A 19,609-nucleotide genomic window follows, 5' to 3' on the forward strand; every position below is an offset into this window, starting at 1 on the left:
GGGGGAGGAGGGGGGAGCATGCGGAATACTTGCAGCGATTATTGGTGTTGTAGCTGAGAAGCGTTCTCCTGAGAGCGCAGGCCGGAGCCGGGGAATGTGATTAGGGTAATGTAACATCCCGGGGGAGGGGGGGAGCATGCGGAATACTTGCAGTGATTATTGGCGTTGTAGCTGAGAAGCGTTCTCCTGAGAGCGCAGGCCGGAGCCGGGGAATGTGATTAGTGTAATGTAACATCCTGGGGGAGGGGGGGAGCATGCGGAATACTTGCAGCGATTATTGGTGTTGTAGCTGAGAAGCGTTCTCCTGAGAGCGCAGGCCGGAGCCGGGGAATGTGATTAGTGTAATGTAACATCCCGGGGGAGGGAGCATGTGGAATACTTGCAGCGATTATTGGTGTTGTAGCTGAGAAGCGTTCTCCTGAGAGCGCAGGCCGGAGCCGGGGAATGTGATTAGTGTAATGTAACATCCCGGGGGAGGGGGGGGGGGCATGCGGAATACTTGCAGCGATTATTGGCATTGCAGCTGAGAAGCGTTCTCCTGAGAGCGCAGGCCGGAGCCGGGGAATGTGATTAGTGTAATGTAACATCCCGGGGGAGGGGGGCATGCGGAATACTTGCAGCGATTATTGGCGTTGTAGCTGAAAAGCGTTCTCCTGAGAGCGCAGGCCGGAGCCGGGGAATGTGATTAGTGTAATGTAACATCCCGGGGGAGGGGGGCATGCGGAATACTTGCAGTGATTATTGGTGTTGTAGCTGAGAAGCGTTCTCCTGAGAGCACAGGCCGGAGCCGGGGAATGTGATTAGTGTAATGTAACATCTCGGGGGGAGGGGGAGCATTCGGAATACTTGCAGCGATTATTGGCGTTGTAGCTGAGAAGCGTTCTCCTGAGAACGCAGGCCGGAGCCGGGGAATGTGATTAGGGTAATGTAACATCCCGGGGGAGGGGGGGGGAGTATGCGGAATACTTGCAGCGATTATTGGCGTTGTAGCTGAGAAGCGTTCTCCTGAGAGCGCAGGCCGGAGCCGGGGAATGTGATTAGGGTAATGTAACATCCCGGGGGAGGGGGGCATGCGGAATACTTGCAGTGATTATTGGTGTTGTAGCTGAGAAGCGTTCTCCTGAGAGAGCAGGCCGGAGCCGGGGAATGTGATTAGTGTAATGTAACATCTCGGGGGGAGGGGGAGCATTCGGAATACTTGCAGCGATTATTGGCGTTGTAGCTAAGAAGCGTTCTCCTGAGAGCGCAGGCCGGGGTCGGGGAATGTGATTAGTGTAATGTAACATCCCGGGGGAGGAGGGGGGAGCATGCGGAATACTTGCAGCGATTATTGGCGTTGTAGCTGAGAAGCGTTCTCCTGAGAGCGCAGGCCGGAGCCGGGGAATGTGATTAGTGTAATGTAACATCCCGGGGGAGGGGGGGGCATGCGGAATACTTGCAGCGATTATTGGCGTTGTAGCTGAGAAGGGTTCTCCTGAGAGCGCAAGCCGGAGCCGGGGAATGTGATTAGTGTAATGTAACATCCCGGGGGAGGGGGGGCATGCGGAATACTTGCAGCGATTATTGGTGTTGTAGCTGAGAAGCGTTCTCCTGAGAGCGCAGGCCGGAGCCGGGGAATGTGATTAGTGTAATGTAACATCCCGGGGGAGGGGGGGCATGCGGAATACTTGCAGCGATTATTGGCGTTGTAGCTGAGAAGCGTTCTCCTGAGAGCGCAGGCCGGAGCCGGGGAATGTGATTAGTGTAATGTAACATCCCGGGGGAGGGGGGAGGAGCATGCGGAATACTTGCAGCGATTATTGGTGTTGTAGCTGAGAAGCGTTCTCCTGAGAGCGCAGGCCGGAGCCGGGGAATGTGATTAGTGTAATGTAACATCCCGGGGGAGGAGGGGGGAGCATGCGGAATACTTGCAGCGATTATTGGCGTTGTAGCTGAGAAGGGTTCTCCTGAGAGCGCAAGCCGGAGCCGGGGAATGTGATTAGGGTAATGTAACATCCCGGGGGAGGGGGGGCATGCGGAATACTTGCAGCGATTATTGGTGTTGTAGCTGAGAAGCGTTCTCCTGAGAGCGCAGGCCGGACCGGGGAATGTGATTAGTGTAATGTAACATCCCGGGGGGGAGGGGGGGGCATGTGGAATACTTGCAGCGATTGTTGGCGTTGTAGCTGAGAAGCGTTCTCCTGAGAGCGCAGGCTGGAGCCGGGGAATGTGATTAGTGTAATGTAACATCCCGGGGGAGGGGGAGCATGCGGAATACTTGCAGCGATTATTGGCGTTGTAGCTGAGAAGCGTTCTCCTGAGAGCGCAGGCCGGAGCCGGGGAATGTGATTAGTGTAATGTAACATCCCGGGAGAGGGGAGGCATGCGGAATACTTGCAGCGATTATTGGCGTTGTAGCTGAGAAGCGTTCTCCTGAGAGCGCAGGCCGGAGCCGGGGAATGTGATTAGTGTAATGTAACATCCCGGGGGAGGGGGGAGGAGCATGCGGAATACTTGCAGCGATTATTGGCGTTGTAGCTGAGAAGCGTTCTCCTGAGAGCGCAGGCCGGAGCCGGGGAATGTGATTAGTGTAATGTAACATCCCGGGGGGGGGGGCATGCGGAATACTTGCAGCGATTATTGGCGTTGTAGCTGAGAAGCGTTCTCCTGAGAGCGCAGGCCGGAGCCGGGGAATGCGATTAGTGTAATGTAACATTCTGGGGGGGGAGGGGGGGAGCATGCAGAATACTTGCAGCGATTATTGGTGTTGTAGCTGAGAAGCGTTCTCCTGAGAGCACAGGCCGGAGCCAGGGAATGTGATTAGTGTAATGTAACATCCCGGGGGGGGGCGCATGCGGAATACTTGCAGCGATTATTGGCGTTGTAGCTGAGAAGCGTTCTCCTGAGAGCGCAGGCCGGAGCCGGGGAATGTGATTAGTGTAATGTAACATCCCGGGGGAGGGGGGGGCATGCGGAATACTTGCAGCGATTATTGGTGTTGTAGCTGAGAAGCGTTCTCCTGAGAGCGCAGGCCGGAGCCGGGGAATGTGATTAGTGTAATGTAACATCCCGGGGGGGGGAGGGGGGAGCATGCGGAATACTTGCAGCGATTATTGGTGTTGTGTAGCTGAGAAGCGTTCTCCTGAGAGCACAGGCCGGAGCCGGGAATGTGATTAGTGTAATGTAACATCCCGGGGGAGGGGGGGGGCATGCGGAATACTTGCAGCGATTATTGGCGTTGTAGCTGAGAAGCGTTCTCCTGAGAGCGCAGGCCGGAGCCGGGGAATGTGATTAGTGTAATGTAACATCCCGGGGGAGGGGGGGGGCATGCGGAATACTTGCAGCGATTATTGGCGTTGTAGCTGAGAAGCGTTCTCCTGAGAGCACAGGCCGGAGCCGGGGAATGTGATTAGGGTAATGTAACATCCCGGGGGAGGGGGGGCATGCGGAATACTTGCAGCGATTATTGGTGTTGTAGCTGAGAAGCGTTCTCCTGAGAGCGCAGGCCGGAGCCGGGGAATGTGATTAGTGTAATGTAACATCCCGGGGGAGGGGGGGGAGCATGCAGAATACTTGCAGCGATTATTGGTGTTGTAGCTGAGAAGCGTTCTCCTGAGAGCGCAGGCCGGAGCCGGGGAATGTGATTAGTGTAATGTAACATCCCGGGGGAGGGGGGGGGGGGGGGCATGCGGAATACTTGCAGCGATTATTGGCGTTGTAGCTGAGAAGCGTTCTCCTGAGAGCGCAGGCCGGAGCCGGGAATGTGATTAGTGTAATGTAACATCCCGGGGGAGGGGGGGCATGCGGAATACTTGCAGCGATTATTGGCGTTGTAGCTGAGAAGCGTTCTCCTGAGAGCGCAGGCCGGAGCCGGGAATGTGATTAGTGTAATGTAACATCCCGGGGGAGGGGGGGGCATGCGTAATACTTGCAGCGATTATTGGGGTTGTAGCTGAGAAGCGTTCTCCTGAGAGCGCAGGCCGGAGCCGGGGAATGTGATTAGTGTAATGTAACATCCCGGGGGAGGGGGAGCATGCGGAATACTTGCAGCGATTATTGGCGTTGTCGCTGAGAAGCGTTCTCCTGAGAGCGCAGGCCGGAGCCGGGGAATGTGATTAGTGTAATGTAACATCCCGGGGGAGGAGGGGGAGCATGCGGAATACTTGCAGCGATTATTGGCGTTGTAGCTGAGAAGCGTTCTCCTGAGAGCGCAGGCCGGAGCCGGGGAATGTGATTAGTGTAATGTAACATCCCGGGGGAGGAGGGGGGAGCATGCGGAATACTTGCAGCGATTATTGGCGTTGTAGCTGAGAAGCGTTCTCCTGAGAGCGCAGGCCGGAGCCGGGGAATGTGATTAGTGTAATGTAACATCCCGGGGGAGGGGGGGAGCATGCGGAATACTTGCAGCGATTATTGGCATTGTAGCTGAGAAGCGTTCTCCTGAGAGCGCAGGCCGGATTCAGGGAATGTGATTAGTGTAATGTAACATCCCGGGGGAGGAGGGGGAGCATGCGGAATACTTGCAGCGATTATTGGCGTTGTAGCTGAGAAGGGTTCTCCTGAGAGCGCAGGCCGGAGCCGGGGAATGTGATTAGTGTAATGTAACATCCCGGAGGAGGGGGGGGGGGGGGGGGCATGCGGAATACTTGCAGCGATTATTGGCGTTGTAGCTGAGAAGCGTTCTCCTGAGAGCGCAGGCCGGAGCCGGGGAATGTGATTAGTGTAATGTAACATCCCGGGGGAGGGGGGGAGCATGCGGAATACTTGCAGCAGTTATTGGCATTGTAGCTGAGAAGCGTTCTCCTGAGAGCGCAGGCCGGAGCTGGGGAATGTGATTAGTTTAATGTAACATCCCGGGGGAGGAGGGGGAGCATGCGGAATACTTGCAGCGATTATTGGCGTTGTAGCTGAGAAGGGTTCTCCTGAGAGCGCAAGCCGGAGCCGGGGAATGTGATTAGGGTAATGTAACATCCCGGGGGAGCATGCGGAATACTTGCAGCGATTATTGGCGTTGTAGCTGAGAAGCGTTCTCCTGAGAGCGCAGGCCGGAGCCGGGGAATGTGATTAGTGTAATGTAACATCCCGGGGAGGGGGAGCATGCGGAATACTTGCAGCGACTATTGGCGTTGTAGCTGAGAAGCGTTCTCCTGAGAGCGCAGGCCGGAGCCGGGGAATGTGATTAGTGTAATGTAACATCCCGGGGAGGGGGAGCATGCGGAATACTTGCAGCGACTATTGGCGTTGTAGCTGAGAAGCGTTCTCCTGAGAGCGCAGGCCGGAGCCGGGGAATGTGATTAGTGTAATGTAACATCCCGGGGGAGGGGGGGAGCATGCGGAATACATGCAGCGATTATTGGCGTTGTAGCTGAGAAGCGTTCTCCTGAGAGCGCAGGCCGGAGCCGGGGAATGTGATTAGTGTAATGTAACATCCGGGGGGGGGGGGGGGCATGCGGAATACTTGCAGCGATTATTGGCGTTGTAGCTGAGAAGCGTTCTCCTGAGAGCGCAGGCCGGAGCCGGGGAATGTGATTAGTGTAATGTAACATCCCGGGGGAGGAGGGGGGGCATGCGGAATACTTGCAGCGATTATTGGCGTTGTAGCTGAGAAGCGTTCTCCTGAGAGCGCAGGCCGGAGCCGGGGAATGTGATTAGTGTAATGTAACATCCGGGGGGGGGGGGGGCATGCGGAATTCTTGCAGCGATTATTGGCGTTGTAGCTGAGAAGCGTTCTCCTGAGAGCGCAGGCCGGAGCCGGGAATGTGATTAGTGTAATGTAACATCCCGGGGGAGGGGGGGCATGCGGAATACTTGCAGCGATTATTGGGGTTGTAGCTGAGAAGCGTTCTCCTGAGAGCGCAGGCCGGAGCCGGGGAATGTGATTAGTGTAATGTAACATCCCGGGGGAGGGGGGGCATGCGGAATACTTGCAGCGATTATTGGCGTTGTAGCTGAGAAGCGTTCTCCTGAGAGCGCAGGCCGGAGCCGGGGAATGTGATTAGTGTAATGTAACATCCCGGGGGAGGGGGGGCATGCGGAATACTTGCAGCGATTATTGGTGTTGTAGCTGAGAAGCGTTCTCCTGAGAGCGCAGGCCGGAGCCGGGGAATGTGATTAGTGTAATGTAACATCCCGGGGGGGGGAGCATGCGGAATACTTGCAGCGATTATTGGCGTTGTAGCTGAGAAGCGTTCTCCTGAGAGCGCAGGCCGGAGCCGGGGAATGTGATTAGTGTAATGTAACATCCTGGGGGAGGGGGAGGGGGGGGGCATGCGGAATACTTGCAGCGATTATTGGCGTTGCAGCTGAGAAGCGTTCTCCTGAGAGCGCAGGCCGAAGCCGGGGAATGTGATTAGTGTAATGTAACATCCTGGGGGAGGGGGGGCATGCGGAATACTTGCAGCGATTATTGGTGTTGTAGCTGAGAAGCGTTCTCCTGAGAGCGCAGGCCGGAGCCGGGGAATGTGATTAGTGTAATGTAACATCCCGGGGGAGGGGGGGGCATGCGGAATACTTGCAGCGATTATTGGTGTTGTAGCTGAGAAGCGTTCTCCTGAGAGCGCAGGCCGGAGCCGGGGAATGTGATTAGGGTAATGTAACATCCCGGGGGAGGGGGGGCATGCGGAATACTTGCAGCGATTATTGGCGTTGTAGCTGAGAAGCGTTCTCCTGAGAGCGCAGGCCGGACCGGGGAATGTGATTAGTGTAATGTAACATCCCGGGGGAGGGGGGGGCATGCGGAATACTTGCAGCGATTATTGGCGTTGTAGCTGAGAAGCGTTGTAGCTGAGAAGCGTTCTCCTGAGAGCGCAGGCCGGAGCCGGGGAATGTGATTAGTGTAATGTAACATCCCGGGGGAGGGGAGTATGCGGAATACTTGCAGCGATTATTGGTGTTGTAGCTGAGAAGCGTTCTCCTGAGAGCGCAGGCCGGAGCCGGGGAATGTGATTAGTGTAATGTAACATCCCGGGGGAGGGGAGTATGCGGAATACTTGCAGCGATTATTGGCGTTGCAGCTGAGAAGCGTTCTCCTGAGAGCGCAGGCCGGAGCCGGGGAATGTGATTAGTGTAATGTAACATCCCGGGGGAGGGGGGGGGGGAGGGGGCATGCGGAATACTTGCAGCGATTATTGGCGTTGTAGCTGAGAAGCGTTCTCCTGAGAGCGCAGGCCGGAGCCGGGGAATGTGATTAGTGTAATGTAACATCCCGGGGGAGGGGGGGGCATGCGGAATACTTGCAGCGATTATTGGTGTTGTAGCTGAGAAGCGTTCTCCTGAGAGCGCAGGCCGGAGCCGGGGAATGTGATTAGTGTAATGTAACATCCCGGGGGAGGGGGGGGCATGCGGAATACTTGCAGCGATTATTGGTGTTGTAGCTGAGAAGCGTTCTCCTGAGAGCGCAGGCCGGAGCCGGGGAATGTGATTAGGGTAATGTAACATCCCGGGGGAGGGGGGGCATGCGGAATACTTGCAGCGATTATTGGCGTTGTAGCTGAGAAGCGTTCTCCTGAGAGAGCAGGCCGGAGTCGGGGAATGTGATTAGGGTAATGTAACATCCCGGGGGAGGGGGAGCATGCGGAATACTTGCAGCGATTATTGGCGTTGTATCTGAGAAGCGTTCTCCTGAGAGCGCAGGCCGGAGCTGGGGAATGTGATTAGTGTAATGTAACATCCTGGGGGAGGGGGGGGGGGCATGCGGAATACTTGCAGCGATTATTGGCGTTGTAGCTGAGAAGCGTTCTCCTGAGAGCGCAGGCCGGAGCCGGGGAATGTGATTAGGGTAATGTAACATCCCGGGGGAGGAGGGGGGCATGCGGAATACTTGCAGCGATTATTGGCGTTGCAGCTGAGAAGCGTTCCCCTGAGAGCGCAGGCCGGAGCCGGGGAATGTGATTAGTGTAATGTAACATCCCCGGGGGAGGGGGGAGCATGCGGAATACTTGCAGCGATTATTGGTGTTGTAGCTGAGAAGCGTTCTCCTGAGAGCGCAGGCCGGAGCCGGGGAATGTGATTAGTGTAATGTAACATCCCGGGGGAGGGGGGGGAGCATGCGGAATACTTGCAGCGATTATTGGCGTTGTAGCTGAGAAGCGTTCTCCTGAGAGCGCAGGCCGGAGCCGGGGAATGTGATTAGTGTAATGTAACATCCCGGGGGAGGGGGGGGAGCATGCGGAATACTTGCAGCGATTATTGGCATTGTAGCTGAGAAGCGTTCCCCTGAGAGCGCAGGCCAGAGCCGGTGAATGTGATTAGTGTAATGTAACATCCCGGGGGAGGGGGGGCATGCGGAATACTTGCAGCGATTATTGGTGTTGTAGCTGAGAAGCGTTGTAGCTGAGAAGCGTTCTCCTGAGAGCGCAGGCCGGAGCCGGGGAATGTGATTAGTGTAATGTAACATCCCGGGGGAGGGGGAGCATGCGGAATACTTGCAGCGATTATTGGCGTTGTCGCTGAGAAGCGTTCTCCTGAGAGCGCAGGCCGGAGCCGGGGAATGTGATTAGTGTAATGCAACATCCCGGGGGAGGGGGGAGCATGCGGAATACTTGCAGCGATTATTGGCGCTGTATCTGAGAAGCGTTCTCCTGAGAGCGCAGGCCGGAGCCGGGGAATGTGATTAGTGTAATGTAACATCCCGGGGGAGGGGGGGCATGCAGAATACTTGCAGCGATTATTGGTATTGTAGCTGAGAAGCGTTCTCCTGAGAGCGCAGGCCGGATCCGGGGAATGTGATTAGTGTAATGTAACATCCCGGGGGAGGGGGGGCATGCGGAATACTTGCAGCGATTATTGGTGTTGTGTAGCTGAGAAGCGTTCTCCTGAGAGCGCAGGCCAGAGCCGGGGAATGTGATTAGTGTAATGTAACATCCCGGGGGAGGGGGGGCATGCGGAATACTTGCAGCGATTATTGGTGTTGTAGCTGAGAAGCGTTCTCCTGAGAGCGCAGGCCGGAGCCGGGGAATGTGATTAGTGTAATGTAACATCCCGGGGGAGGGGGGAGCATGCGGAATACTTGCAGCGATTATTGGCGCTGTATCTGAGAAGCGTTCTCCTGAGAGCGCAGGCCGGAGCCGGGGAATGTGATTAGTGTAATGTAACATCCCGGGGGAGGGGGGGCATGCGGAATACTTGCAGCGATTATTGGCGTTGTCGCTGAGAAGCGTTCTCCTGAGAGCGCAGGCCGGAGCCGGGGAATGTGATTAGTGTAATGTAACATCCCGGGGGAGGGGGGGCATGCGGAATACTTGCAGCGATTATTGGTGTTGTAGCTGTGAAGCGTTCTCCTGAGAGCGCAGGCCGGAGGCGGGGAATGTGATTAGTGTAATGTAACATCCCGGGGGAGGGGGGGCATGCGGAATACTTGCAGCTATTATTGGTGTTGTAGCTGAGAAGCGTTCTCCTGAGAGCGCAGGCCGGAGCCGGGGAATGTGATTAGTGTAATGTAACATCCTGGGGAGGGAGGGGGGGCATGCGGAATACTTGCAGCGATTATTGGCGTTGTAGCTGAGAAGCGTTCTCCTGAGAGCGCAGGCCGGATCCGGGGAATGTGATTAGTGTAATGTAACATCCCGGGGGAGGGGGGGGGGAGCATGCGGAATACTTGCAGTGATTATTGGCGTTGTAGCTGAGAAGCGTTCTCCTGAGAGCGCAGGCCGGAGCTGGGGAATGTGATTAGTGTAATGTAACATCCCGGGGGAGGGGGGAGCATGCGGAATACTTGCAGCTATTATTGGTGTTGTAGCTGAGAAGCGTTCTCCTGAGAGCGCAGGCCGGATCCGGGGAATGTGATTAGTGTAATGTAACATCCCGGGGGAGGTGGGGGGGGGAGCATGCGGAATACTTGCAGCGATTATTGGCGTTGTATCTGAGAAGCGTTCTCCTGAGAGCGCAGGCCGGAGCCGGGGAATGTGATTAGTGTAATGTAACATCCTGGGGGAGGGGGGGGCATGCGGAATACTTGCAGCGATTATTGGCGTTGTCGCTGAGAAGCGTTCTCCTGAGAGCGCAGGCCGGAGCCGGGGAATGTTATTAGTGTAATGTAACATCCTGGGGGAGGGGGGGGGAGCATGCGGAATACTTGCAGCGATTATTGGCGTTGTAGCTGAGAAGCGTTCTCCTGAGAGCGCAGGCCGGAGCCGGGGAATGTGATTAGTGTAATGTAACATCCCGGGGGAGGGGGGAGCATGCGGAATACTTGCAGCGATTATTGGCGCTGTATCTGAGAAGCGTTCTCCTGAGAGCGCAGGCCGGAGCCGGGGAATGTGATTAGTGTAATGTAACATCCCGGGGGAGGGGGGGCATGCGGAATACTTGCAGCGATTATTGGCGTTGTCGCTGAGAAGCGTTCTCCTGAGAGCGCAGGCCGGAGCCGGGGAATGTGATTAGTGTAATGTAACATCCCGGGGGAGGGGGGGCATGCGGAATACTTGCAGCGATTATTGGTGTTGTAGCTGTGAAGCGTTCTCCTGAGAGCGCAGGCCGGAGGCGGGGAATGTGATTAGTGTAATGTAACATCCCGGGGGAGGGGGGGCATGCGGAATACTTGCAGCTATTATTGGTGTTGTAGCTGAGAAGCGTTCTCCTGAGAGCGCAGGCCGGAGCCGGGGAATGTGATTAGTGTAATGTAACATCCTGGGGAGGGAGGGGGGGCATGCGGAATACTTGCAGCGATTATTGGCGTTGTAGCTGAGAAGCGTTCTCCTGAGAGCGCAGGCCGGATCCGGGGAATGTGATTAGTGTAATGTAACATCCCGGGGGAGGGGGGGGGGAGCATGCGGAATACTTGCAGTGATTATTGGCGTTGTAGCTGAGAAGCGTTCTCCTGAGAGCGCAGGCCGGAGCTGGGGAATGTGATTAGTGTAATGTAACATCCCGGGGGAGGGGGGAGCATGCGGAATACTTGCAGCGATTATTGGCGTTGTATCTGAGAAGCGTTCTCCTGAGAGCGCAGGCCGGAGCCGGGGAATATGATTAGTGTAATGTAACATCCGGGGGGAGGGGGGGAGCATGCGGAATACTTGCAGCGATTATTGGCGTTGTAGCTGAGAAGCGTTCTCCTGAGAGCGCAGGCCGGAGCCGGGGAATGTGATTAGTGTAATGTAACATCCGGGGGGAGGGGGGGAGCATGCGGAATACTTGCAGCGATTATTGGCGTTGTAGCTGAGAAGCGTTCTCCTGAGAGCGCAGGCCGGAGCTGGGGAATGTGATTAGTGTAATGTAACATCCCGGGGGAGGGAGGGGGGGCATGCGGAATACTAGCAGCGATTATTGGCGCTGTATCTGAGAAGCGTTCTCCTGAGAGCGCAGGCCGGAGCCGGGGAATGTGATTAGTGTAATGTAACATCCCGGGGGAGGGGGGGCATGCGGAATACTTGCAGCGATTATCGGTGTTGTAGCTGAGAAGCGTTCTCCTGAGAGCGCAGGCCGGAGAAGGGGAATGTGATTAGTGTAATGTAACATCCCGGGAGGAAGGGGGGGAGCATGCGGAATACTTGCAGCGATTATTGGCGTTGTAGCTGAGAAACGTTCTCCTCAGAGCGCAGGCCGGAGCCGGGGAATGTGATTAGTGTAATGTTGCCTCAGGGACAGAGTGACAGCGGTGTATCAGTGTCAGGGGATTATAGGTATATTTGTGGCTTAGGAGGAAATGCATTTTCCATATTTGCAGACACAACTAAAACCAATGGGAACAGAATACAAACAACATTTGGGCAGATGGAAACCGTTACCCTATGTATGAACATAACAGCATGTAATGGCGTATGCTGGTGTATGGAGTGAACGCTGTTACTTCTATCTGTACATTTATCCAGACAGAGTACAGTAACAATACAGGAGACTGGGGCGGATACCGAATGAATAGAAGTGCCTGTGTGGAACGCACGTTTGCTCTGCACAGGTTACGCAACACAGTAAGTTGTGCGCACTAAAACCGCATCTACGTTTACCACCGATGGGGAGCAACGTGGCGTTTTTGGGCAAAGCTCTGGTAATGCGTGAAGGCACAATGGCGGCCTGCGCACAGAAGCTGCGGGACATAAATACACCCGTTTTCTAAGGCATCATTTACACCAAGCTAGTGCGCTCGGCGGATAGGTGGCGGGTACATCACAAAGATGCACAGAGATCTGCATATGAGCATTTATTTCCATGCAGCCGCCACAAGAGCAAGCTCCGCAGATTATCGTCAAAGCAGCGCTGTGCAGTCATTCCGTCCTCACCTGTGCGCGGTCACGGACATTCCCTTTAGTGTGGAACTTTCCTCCCCCGAATATGACCGTCTCATATAAGGTGTAGCCATAGGACTGTCCGTTCCCCTCATTCACAGGCAGATTCTCCATGTTCACCGGGAGTTCGGATCTGAACGGCTGCGGACAAACAAGGAGAAAACGAACAGTCACAGAGGGCACTACGGAACACTCCCATCTTGTAGTCTTATTTATTCCCCTCATCCTCTCCAGGCTAATAACATATTTTAAGATAATAATCTGCAGGGTTTGGTACCAATACAGATATAAAAAAATAAATAATTCCAAAACTTTACCAGAAAGATGACAACCGGATTCGCTCTCAGAAATTCCATACAAGGGAAGAATGCAGAGTAATTCACCCAGGGAACATTGCTGCTACAATCGCACAACCTATGTGGGGTGTGTGGCTTGTTCAGCTTCTTATTGGTCTGTGGGGGCCACGCTCCCATGTGCCGGACCTATAAGAATTGTGGGATTGCCTCGGTGTGTCCAGTCTGCAGGATCATCTGGCCTTGTTCCATTACCAGAAAGGTAGAATGCCAACGGTGTAGAACTCCAGGGTGACTTGTAATATCAGCTACAACATAATATGTGGGGCCACGGCGCACACATGGACCCAAACATAATGGTGTATTACTCCTTATAATGTACAGGACCAAGCACCATTATATAAATATAACTAGCGGGATTCAGACATTGGGTTTATAAATGGAGGCAGCCATATTTTGGGGAAAACCTACACCAATGGCAATGCAGCCTATCAAGTCACATAGTGCTAGTGGCATCGCGGAGGCACTTAGTATCTGTGCCCTTGTACCCTGGAATTGGTTGCCACGGTCACATGCATTCAGAAACACTGTGTACTTCATTGCCTTATACAATATGAAGGGTTAATATTTCCTGTCTGCATTCAGCGGCCGCCATCAATGGACACTGACTATTCCCCGACTCCTCAGAGGCGCCCACGTGGGCCCAACACATCTCAGCACGTACCTCTCCGGTCAGCTCCAGGACGTCCCAAAGCGACAGGCAGCGTTTCAGTTCCACAGCACCGTAGGCGGCCCTCGTAAGCAGGGCGGGAGGAGGCGGCAGCGGCAGGGCTGGAAGTACAAGAGTGCGAATCAGGCCCATCTGTCCTCACACACACACACATACAACCACAGCACCATCAGGGGACAGAAAAGGCGGCTGCTTGCAGCACGGGTAGAGGGGCGGAGCGGAGGGGTGGGGCAAAGCTGCAGGCGGGTATACCAGTCACCGGTGGCACAACCACTCACCATGATACTTCCTGAATAGCTCCTGCAGCATGGGTAGTGGTGGAGCGGAGGGGCAGAGTTGCAGGCGGGTATACCAGTCACCGGTGGCACAACCACTCACCATGATACTTCCTGAATAGCTCCTGCAGCACGGGTAGAGGGGCGGAGCAGAGGGGAGGGGCTGAGCCGCAGGCGGGTATACCAGTCACCGGTGGCACAACCACTCACCATGATGCTTCCTGAATAGCTCCTGCAGTACGGGTAGAGGGGCGGAGCAGAGGGGAGGGGCTGAGCCGCAGGCGGGTATACCAGTCACCGATGGCACAACCACTCACCATGATGCTTCCTGAATAGCTCCTGCAGTACGGGTAGAGGGGCGGAGCAGAGGGGAGGGGCTGAGCCGCAGGCGGGTATACCAGTCACCGGTGGCACAACCACTCACCATGATGCTTCCCGAATAGCTCCTGCAGCACGGGTAGAGGCGGGGCGGAGGGGTAGAGCTGCAGGCGGGTATACCAGTCACCGGTGGTACAACCACTCACCATGATGCTTCCTGAATAGCTCTTGCAGCACGGGTAGTGGCGCTGCGGACGGGTGGGGCTGAGCTGCAGGCGGGTATACCAGTCACCGGTGGCACAACCACTCACCATGATGCTTCCTGAATAGCTCTTGCAGTACGGGTAGAGGCGGGACGGAGGGGTGGGGATGAGCTGCAGGCGGGTATACCAGTCACCGGTGGCACAACCACTCACCATGATGCTTCCTGAATAGCTCTTGCAGCACGGGTAGTGGCGCTGCGGAGGGGTGGGGCAGAGCTGCAGGCGGGTATACCAGTCACCGGTGGCACAACCACTCACCATGATGCTTCCTGAATAGCTCCTGCAGTACGGGTAGTGGCGCTGCGGACGGGTGGGGCTGAGCTGCAGGCGGGTATACCAGTCACCGGTGGCACAACCACTCACCATGATGCTTCCTGAATAGCTCTTGCAGCACAGGTAGAGGCGGGGCGGACGGGTGGGGCTGAGCTGCAGGCGGGTATACCAGTCACCGGTGGTACAACCACTCACCATGATGCTTCCTGAATAGCTCTTGCAGCACGGGTAGTGGCGCTGCGGAGGGGTGGGGCAGAGCTGCAGGCGGGTATACCAGTCACCCGTGGCACAACCACTCACCATGATGCTTCCTGAATAGCTCCTGCAGTACGGGTAGTGGCGCTGCGGACGGGTGGGGCTGAGCTGCAGGCGGGTATACCAGTCACCGGTGGTACAACCACTCACCATGATGCTTCCTGAATAGCTCTTGCAGCACGGGTAGAGGCGCTGCGGAGGGGTGGGGCAGAGCTGGTAGGCGGGTATACCAGTCACCGGTGGCACAACCACTCACCATGATACTTCCTGAATAGCTCCTGCAGCACGGGTAGAGGCGCTGCGGAGGGGTGGGGCAGAGCTGCAGGCGGGTATACCAGTCACCGGTGGCACAACCACTCACCATGATGCTTCCTGAATAGCTCCTGCAGCACGGGTAGAGGCGGGACGGAGGGGTGGGGCAGAGCCGCATGCGGGTATACCAGTCACCGGTGGCACAACGACTCACCATGATGCTTCCTGAATAGCTCCTGCAGCACGGGTAGAGGCGCTGCGGGGCGGAGGGGTGGGGCAGAGCTGCAGGCGGGTATACCAGTCACCGGTGGCACAACCACTCACCATGATGCTTCCTGAATAGCTCTTGCAGCACGGGTAGTGGCGCTGCGGAGGGGTGGGGCAGAGCTGCAGGCGGGTATACCAGTCACCGGTGGCACAACCACTCACCATGATACTTCCTGAATAGCTCCTGCAGTACGGGTAGAGGCGGGACGGAGGGGTGGGGCAGAGCTGCAGGCGGGTATACCAGTCACCGGTGGCACAACCACTCACCATGATGCTTCCTGAATAGCTCCTGCAGTTTGAAGTACTTGGAGGTATAGTCGCCAGCCTCAGTCAGTGGGGCATCGTAATCTATACAAGCAGAAACACCCTGTGTTATATATATATATATACAGCTATTCCCCTGCCACCAGCTCCAGCCTCACGGTGACTTCCCCTTTGCAGCACCACGGAGAGCACCAGGACTAACCGTAACTAGTGACGTCCGAGCGATACTCGTGGAAGTGCAGCGCTCCGCTCATAAAGCCGAAGTTGGTGCCACCGTGAAACATGTACAGATTGATCGATGCGCCTTTCGCTACCACTTCGGAGACGGTGGAAACCATTTCTGACCAGACAAGAAAGGAAGAGAAGGGAGCACTTAGTAACGGCACATACGGCCCATACCGGGGCTGGGGACAGGAAGTAATTACTCACGGTCAACGTCAAACACATGGTGATCACCGCCCCAGTGGTCAAACCACCCTGTCCAGTATTCCATGACCATCATCGGCTTGTTACCCTGCAGGGGCAGAGATATTGTTACAGCGCTGTATCAGTGTATACCTGGCAGGAACCTGCTATTATCTGTATGGATAACCATTGCTGAAAACGTATTATTATTATTATTATTATACAGATCAGTCCCTGCCCAGCTGCTTACAGTCCTAAATTCCCTAATACATTAGCGCAGAGCATTGTGAGAGGAATGCCCAGAGGAAATGCACCAAAGTGCAAGGAGAACATAAAAACTCCACTCACACACTGACCTGGTTGGGAAGTAAATGCAAGATCTTAGTACTGAGAGGCAGCAATGCTAACCAGTGTGCCACTCTGCTGCCCAGTTCATTATTCAGCGGATATAGAGGTACCAGTCAACCCAGGATTAACATTCACAGAAACAGCAGCTTGATATTGACAGCGCAGACATATTAGGGATCTGCACGGACCCTTGTGTTTCTAATTCATAATGTTTCTGATTTTGGCAAAAATACTCAAGAGTTTTTGTTTCGGATTCGGGTTTAATGGTTTCAAACCCCAATTAAACAAAACTGATAATAATTGATAACAAAAAAATAAAATAAATCGATAAAAAAAAGCAAAAGTGTCATCAGTGTCGTAATACAAAACCCGAGAATGCAGATTTAACCCCTTCATGACAGAGCCAGTTTGTGCCTTCATGACAGAGCCCTTTTTTTCAAATCTGACATGTCTCACTTAAGTGGGGATAACTTTTTTTTGCTTTTACTTATCCCAGTGATTTTGAGATTGTTTTCTCGTGACACATTGTACTTCAAGTTAGTGGTAAATTTTCGTCGATACAGTCTGTGTTTTTTTGAGAAAAATACCAAAATGTCGTGAAAAAATGGAAAATTTTGCAATTTGCAAAATGTCACATTTTCTGCTTGTGAGACAAATAAACATACCACTCAAAATAGTTAATAACTAACAAAGACCATATGTCTACTTTATGTTGCAATCATTATTTCAACCTCCTTTTCATTTTTTTGGACACTAGGAGGCTTCAAATATGAATAGCAAATTCTCAAATTTTCAAGAAAATTTCAAACACTGATTTTTTTAGGGACCAGGTCAGTTATGATGTGACTTTGAGTGACTTGTATGTGAGACACCCCCATAAATGATGCCATTTCAAAAACTGCACCCCTCACAGTATTCAAAACAGCATTTTGGAAGTTTGTTAACCCTTTAGGTGTTTCACAGGAATTAAAAGAAAGTGTAGGTGAAATTTCTAAATTTCATTTTTTTTGCAGATTTGCAATTTTAATACATTTTTCTAAGGAACACAGTAGATTTTACTAGAGAAATGTGACTAAAAATTGATTCCCCCAATTCTTTGGTTTTCATAAATATCCTATATGTGGCCCTAGTGTGCACGGTGACCAAACCACAGGCTTCATAATAGAAGGAGCACCTACTTGATTTTGGAGCCTCCTTTTTATGAGATTATTTTTTAGGCACAATGTAGGTATCTAGGCACCATAAGATGCTAAAAGTTAGGTACCCCCCCACAAGTGACCCCATTTTGCAAACTACACCCTTCAGGGAATTCATCTAGGGGTATAGTGTACATTTCAAACCCCCAGGGGTTTCACCAATTGTGGTACAACTGGGCAGTGAAAATGAAAAAAATGTAATTTTTCATTTTCACAGCTCAGTTGTATCAAAATTGGTGAAACCCCGGGGGGTTTGAAATGTACACTATACCCCTTGATGAATTCCCTGAAGGGTGTAGTTTGCAAAATGGGGTCACTTGTGGGGGGGTTCCACTGTATGGGTGTTTCGGGGGTCATTCAACCAGAATCTGTGCTGCAAAATCCAAAAATCACTCCTTCCCTTCTGAGTCCTGCCATGCACCCAACTGGTATTTTTTGGTCACACATGAGGCATTGCCGTACTCGGGAGAAATTGGGGCACAGATTTTGGGGTGCTTTGTCTCCTTCATTCCTTGTGAAAATGAAAAATTTTGAGCCAGATCTGCATTTTTGTGTAAAAAAATGTAATTTTTTACAGAAAAATGCAGTTCTGGCTCAAATTTTTTTATTTTCACAAGGAATGAAGGAGACAAAGCACCCCAAAATCTGTGCCCCAATTTCTCCCGAGTACGGCAATGCCTCACGTGTGACCAAAAAATACCAGTTGGGTGCATGGCAGGACTCAGAAGGGAAGGAGTGATTTTTGGTGGTGGAATGAATGGTGGGTGCTATGTCGCATTAGCAAGACCCCCGAAGCACCAATACAGTGGAACCCCCCCACAAGTGACCCCATTTTAGTCACCAGCTTTGGGAGGGGGGCTGGCGCTGCGGCTGGCGGGGGGGTGGGAGGGGTGCTGGCGCTGCGGCAGCCGGGTGGGTGGGAGGGAGGGGGGCTGCCGGGTGGGTGGGAGGGAGGGGGGCTGCCGGGTGGGAGGGGGGGGGGCTGGCGATCGGTGGTAATCGGTGCGGTATATACACACACACACACATATATATATATATATATATATGTGTGTATATATATATATATATATATATATACATATACTGTATATACACACACATATATATATATATATATATATGTGTGTGTATATATATATATATATATATATATATATAAATATATTTTTTCAGTGCATATATTTTATTTTTAACTTTTTCTGCAGCTTGATGCTGCTGCTGCTGCTGCGGGGGGGAGGGGGGAGGAGGGCAGCGCTGCGTGCGCTCCAGACGCTCCGGGGGAGCTGCTGCTGCTGCCGGGTGAGTGCCCGGCGGGTTCGAGGGGGGGCTGCACATCGGTGGTGATCGGTGCTGTATCACAGCGATCGCCGACCGGGGGAGGCATCCCTGCCCCCCCCGGGCGGCGAGGGGGGATGTCTGCTGTCGGGGACAGCAGACATCGTCCCTCTGTCACTGCGTCTCTAGACGCAGTGACAGTTAGAAGTCATGACGTATATATACGTCATGTGTCGGGAAGTACTTCCCGACCATGACGTATATATACGTCAAATGTCGTGAAGGGGTTAACATCTAGAATTTGAACTGTGACTCGGTTTGGATTTACGAGGGGGATCTGGACCGTGTTTTGGTTCAGTTTGGATCCGCTAAATTACACACATATATGAGAGTGGTACAATGAGCAAGGTAATGGGCCCCATACATCAGCAATCACAATTAATGGATTTCCAGATCCAGGGATTTTTTGGCCAGATAAATGGATTCTACAATCTATCTGACTTTGCCCACACATTACAGATTTATTTCAGTGATCGGCAGATTTTTCCATCTAAAGATTGCATCTTCATATCTGGAAATTGCCCAATCGATTGCTGTTCATAATGTAAATAGATGAAGAAGACGAATTGGGAATGCCCACACATATAAAAAAGATCCGCAGATAATACCAGATTATTAAACATGTTTAAAAACCTGATTAAGCAATCGATTGGCGATTTTGATTGGGATTGCCAAAAGGCGGAGCCCACACATCTAAAATTAATTGTGGCAATCATCTCCTTATCTGAAAATTGTCACAATTAATTGCTGATGTATGGGGCCCTTAACAAGATCCCTTATGTGTGATATATTCTCTATGTCACTGTCATTCCCGCCATGCTGGGGAGATAGATAGATAATTATTATTATTATTATTTATTAACAGTTTCTTATATAGAGCAGCATATTCCGTTGCGCTTTACAAAGGGGACAGTGATACAACAAAACAGGGT

General features: G+C 53.2%; 1 protein-coding gene across 1 annotated transcript in view; it reads right to left on the reverse strand.

Moving 5' to 3' along the window:
* The window catches only part of GLB1L2 (galactosidase beta 1 like 2), a 105,579-nt gene that overhangs the window by 17,615 nt on the left and 68,355 nt on the right, over positions 1-19,609 (reverse strand). The window contains 5 exon segments of the mRNA XM_083163533.1: positions 12,195-12,341; positions 13,218-13,324; positions 15,394-15,474; positions 15,593-15,730; positions 15,820-15,904. Coding sequence (XP_083019659.1) covers positions 12,195-12,341; positions 13,218-13,324; positions 15,394-15,474; positions 15,593-15,730; positions 15,820-15,904 — 558 coding nt within the window.

This window comes from Crinia signifera, chromosome 19 (genome assembly GCF_055691185.1).
Source record: "Crinia signifera chromosome 19, ASM5569118v1, whole genome shotgun sequence".
Lineage (NCBI taxonomy): Eukaryota > Metazoa > Chordata > Amphibia > Anura > Myobatrachidae > Crinia > Crinia signifera.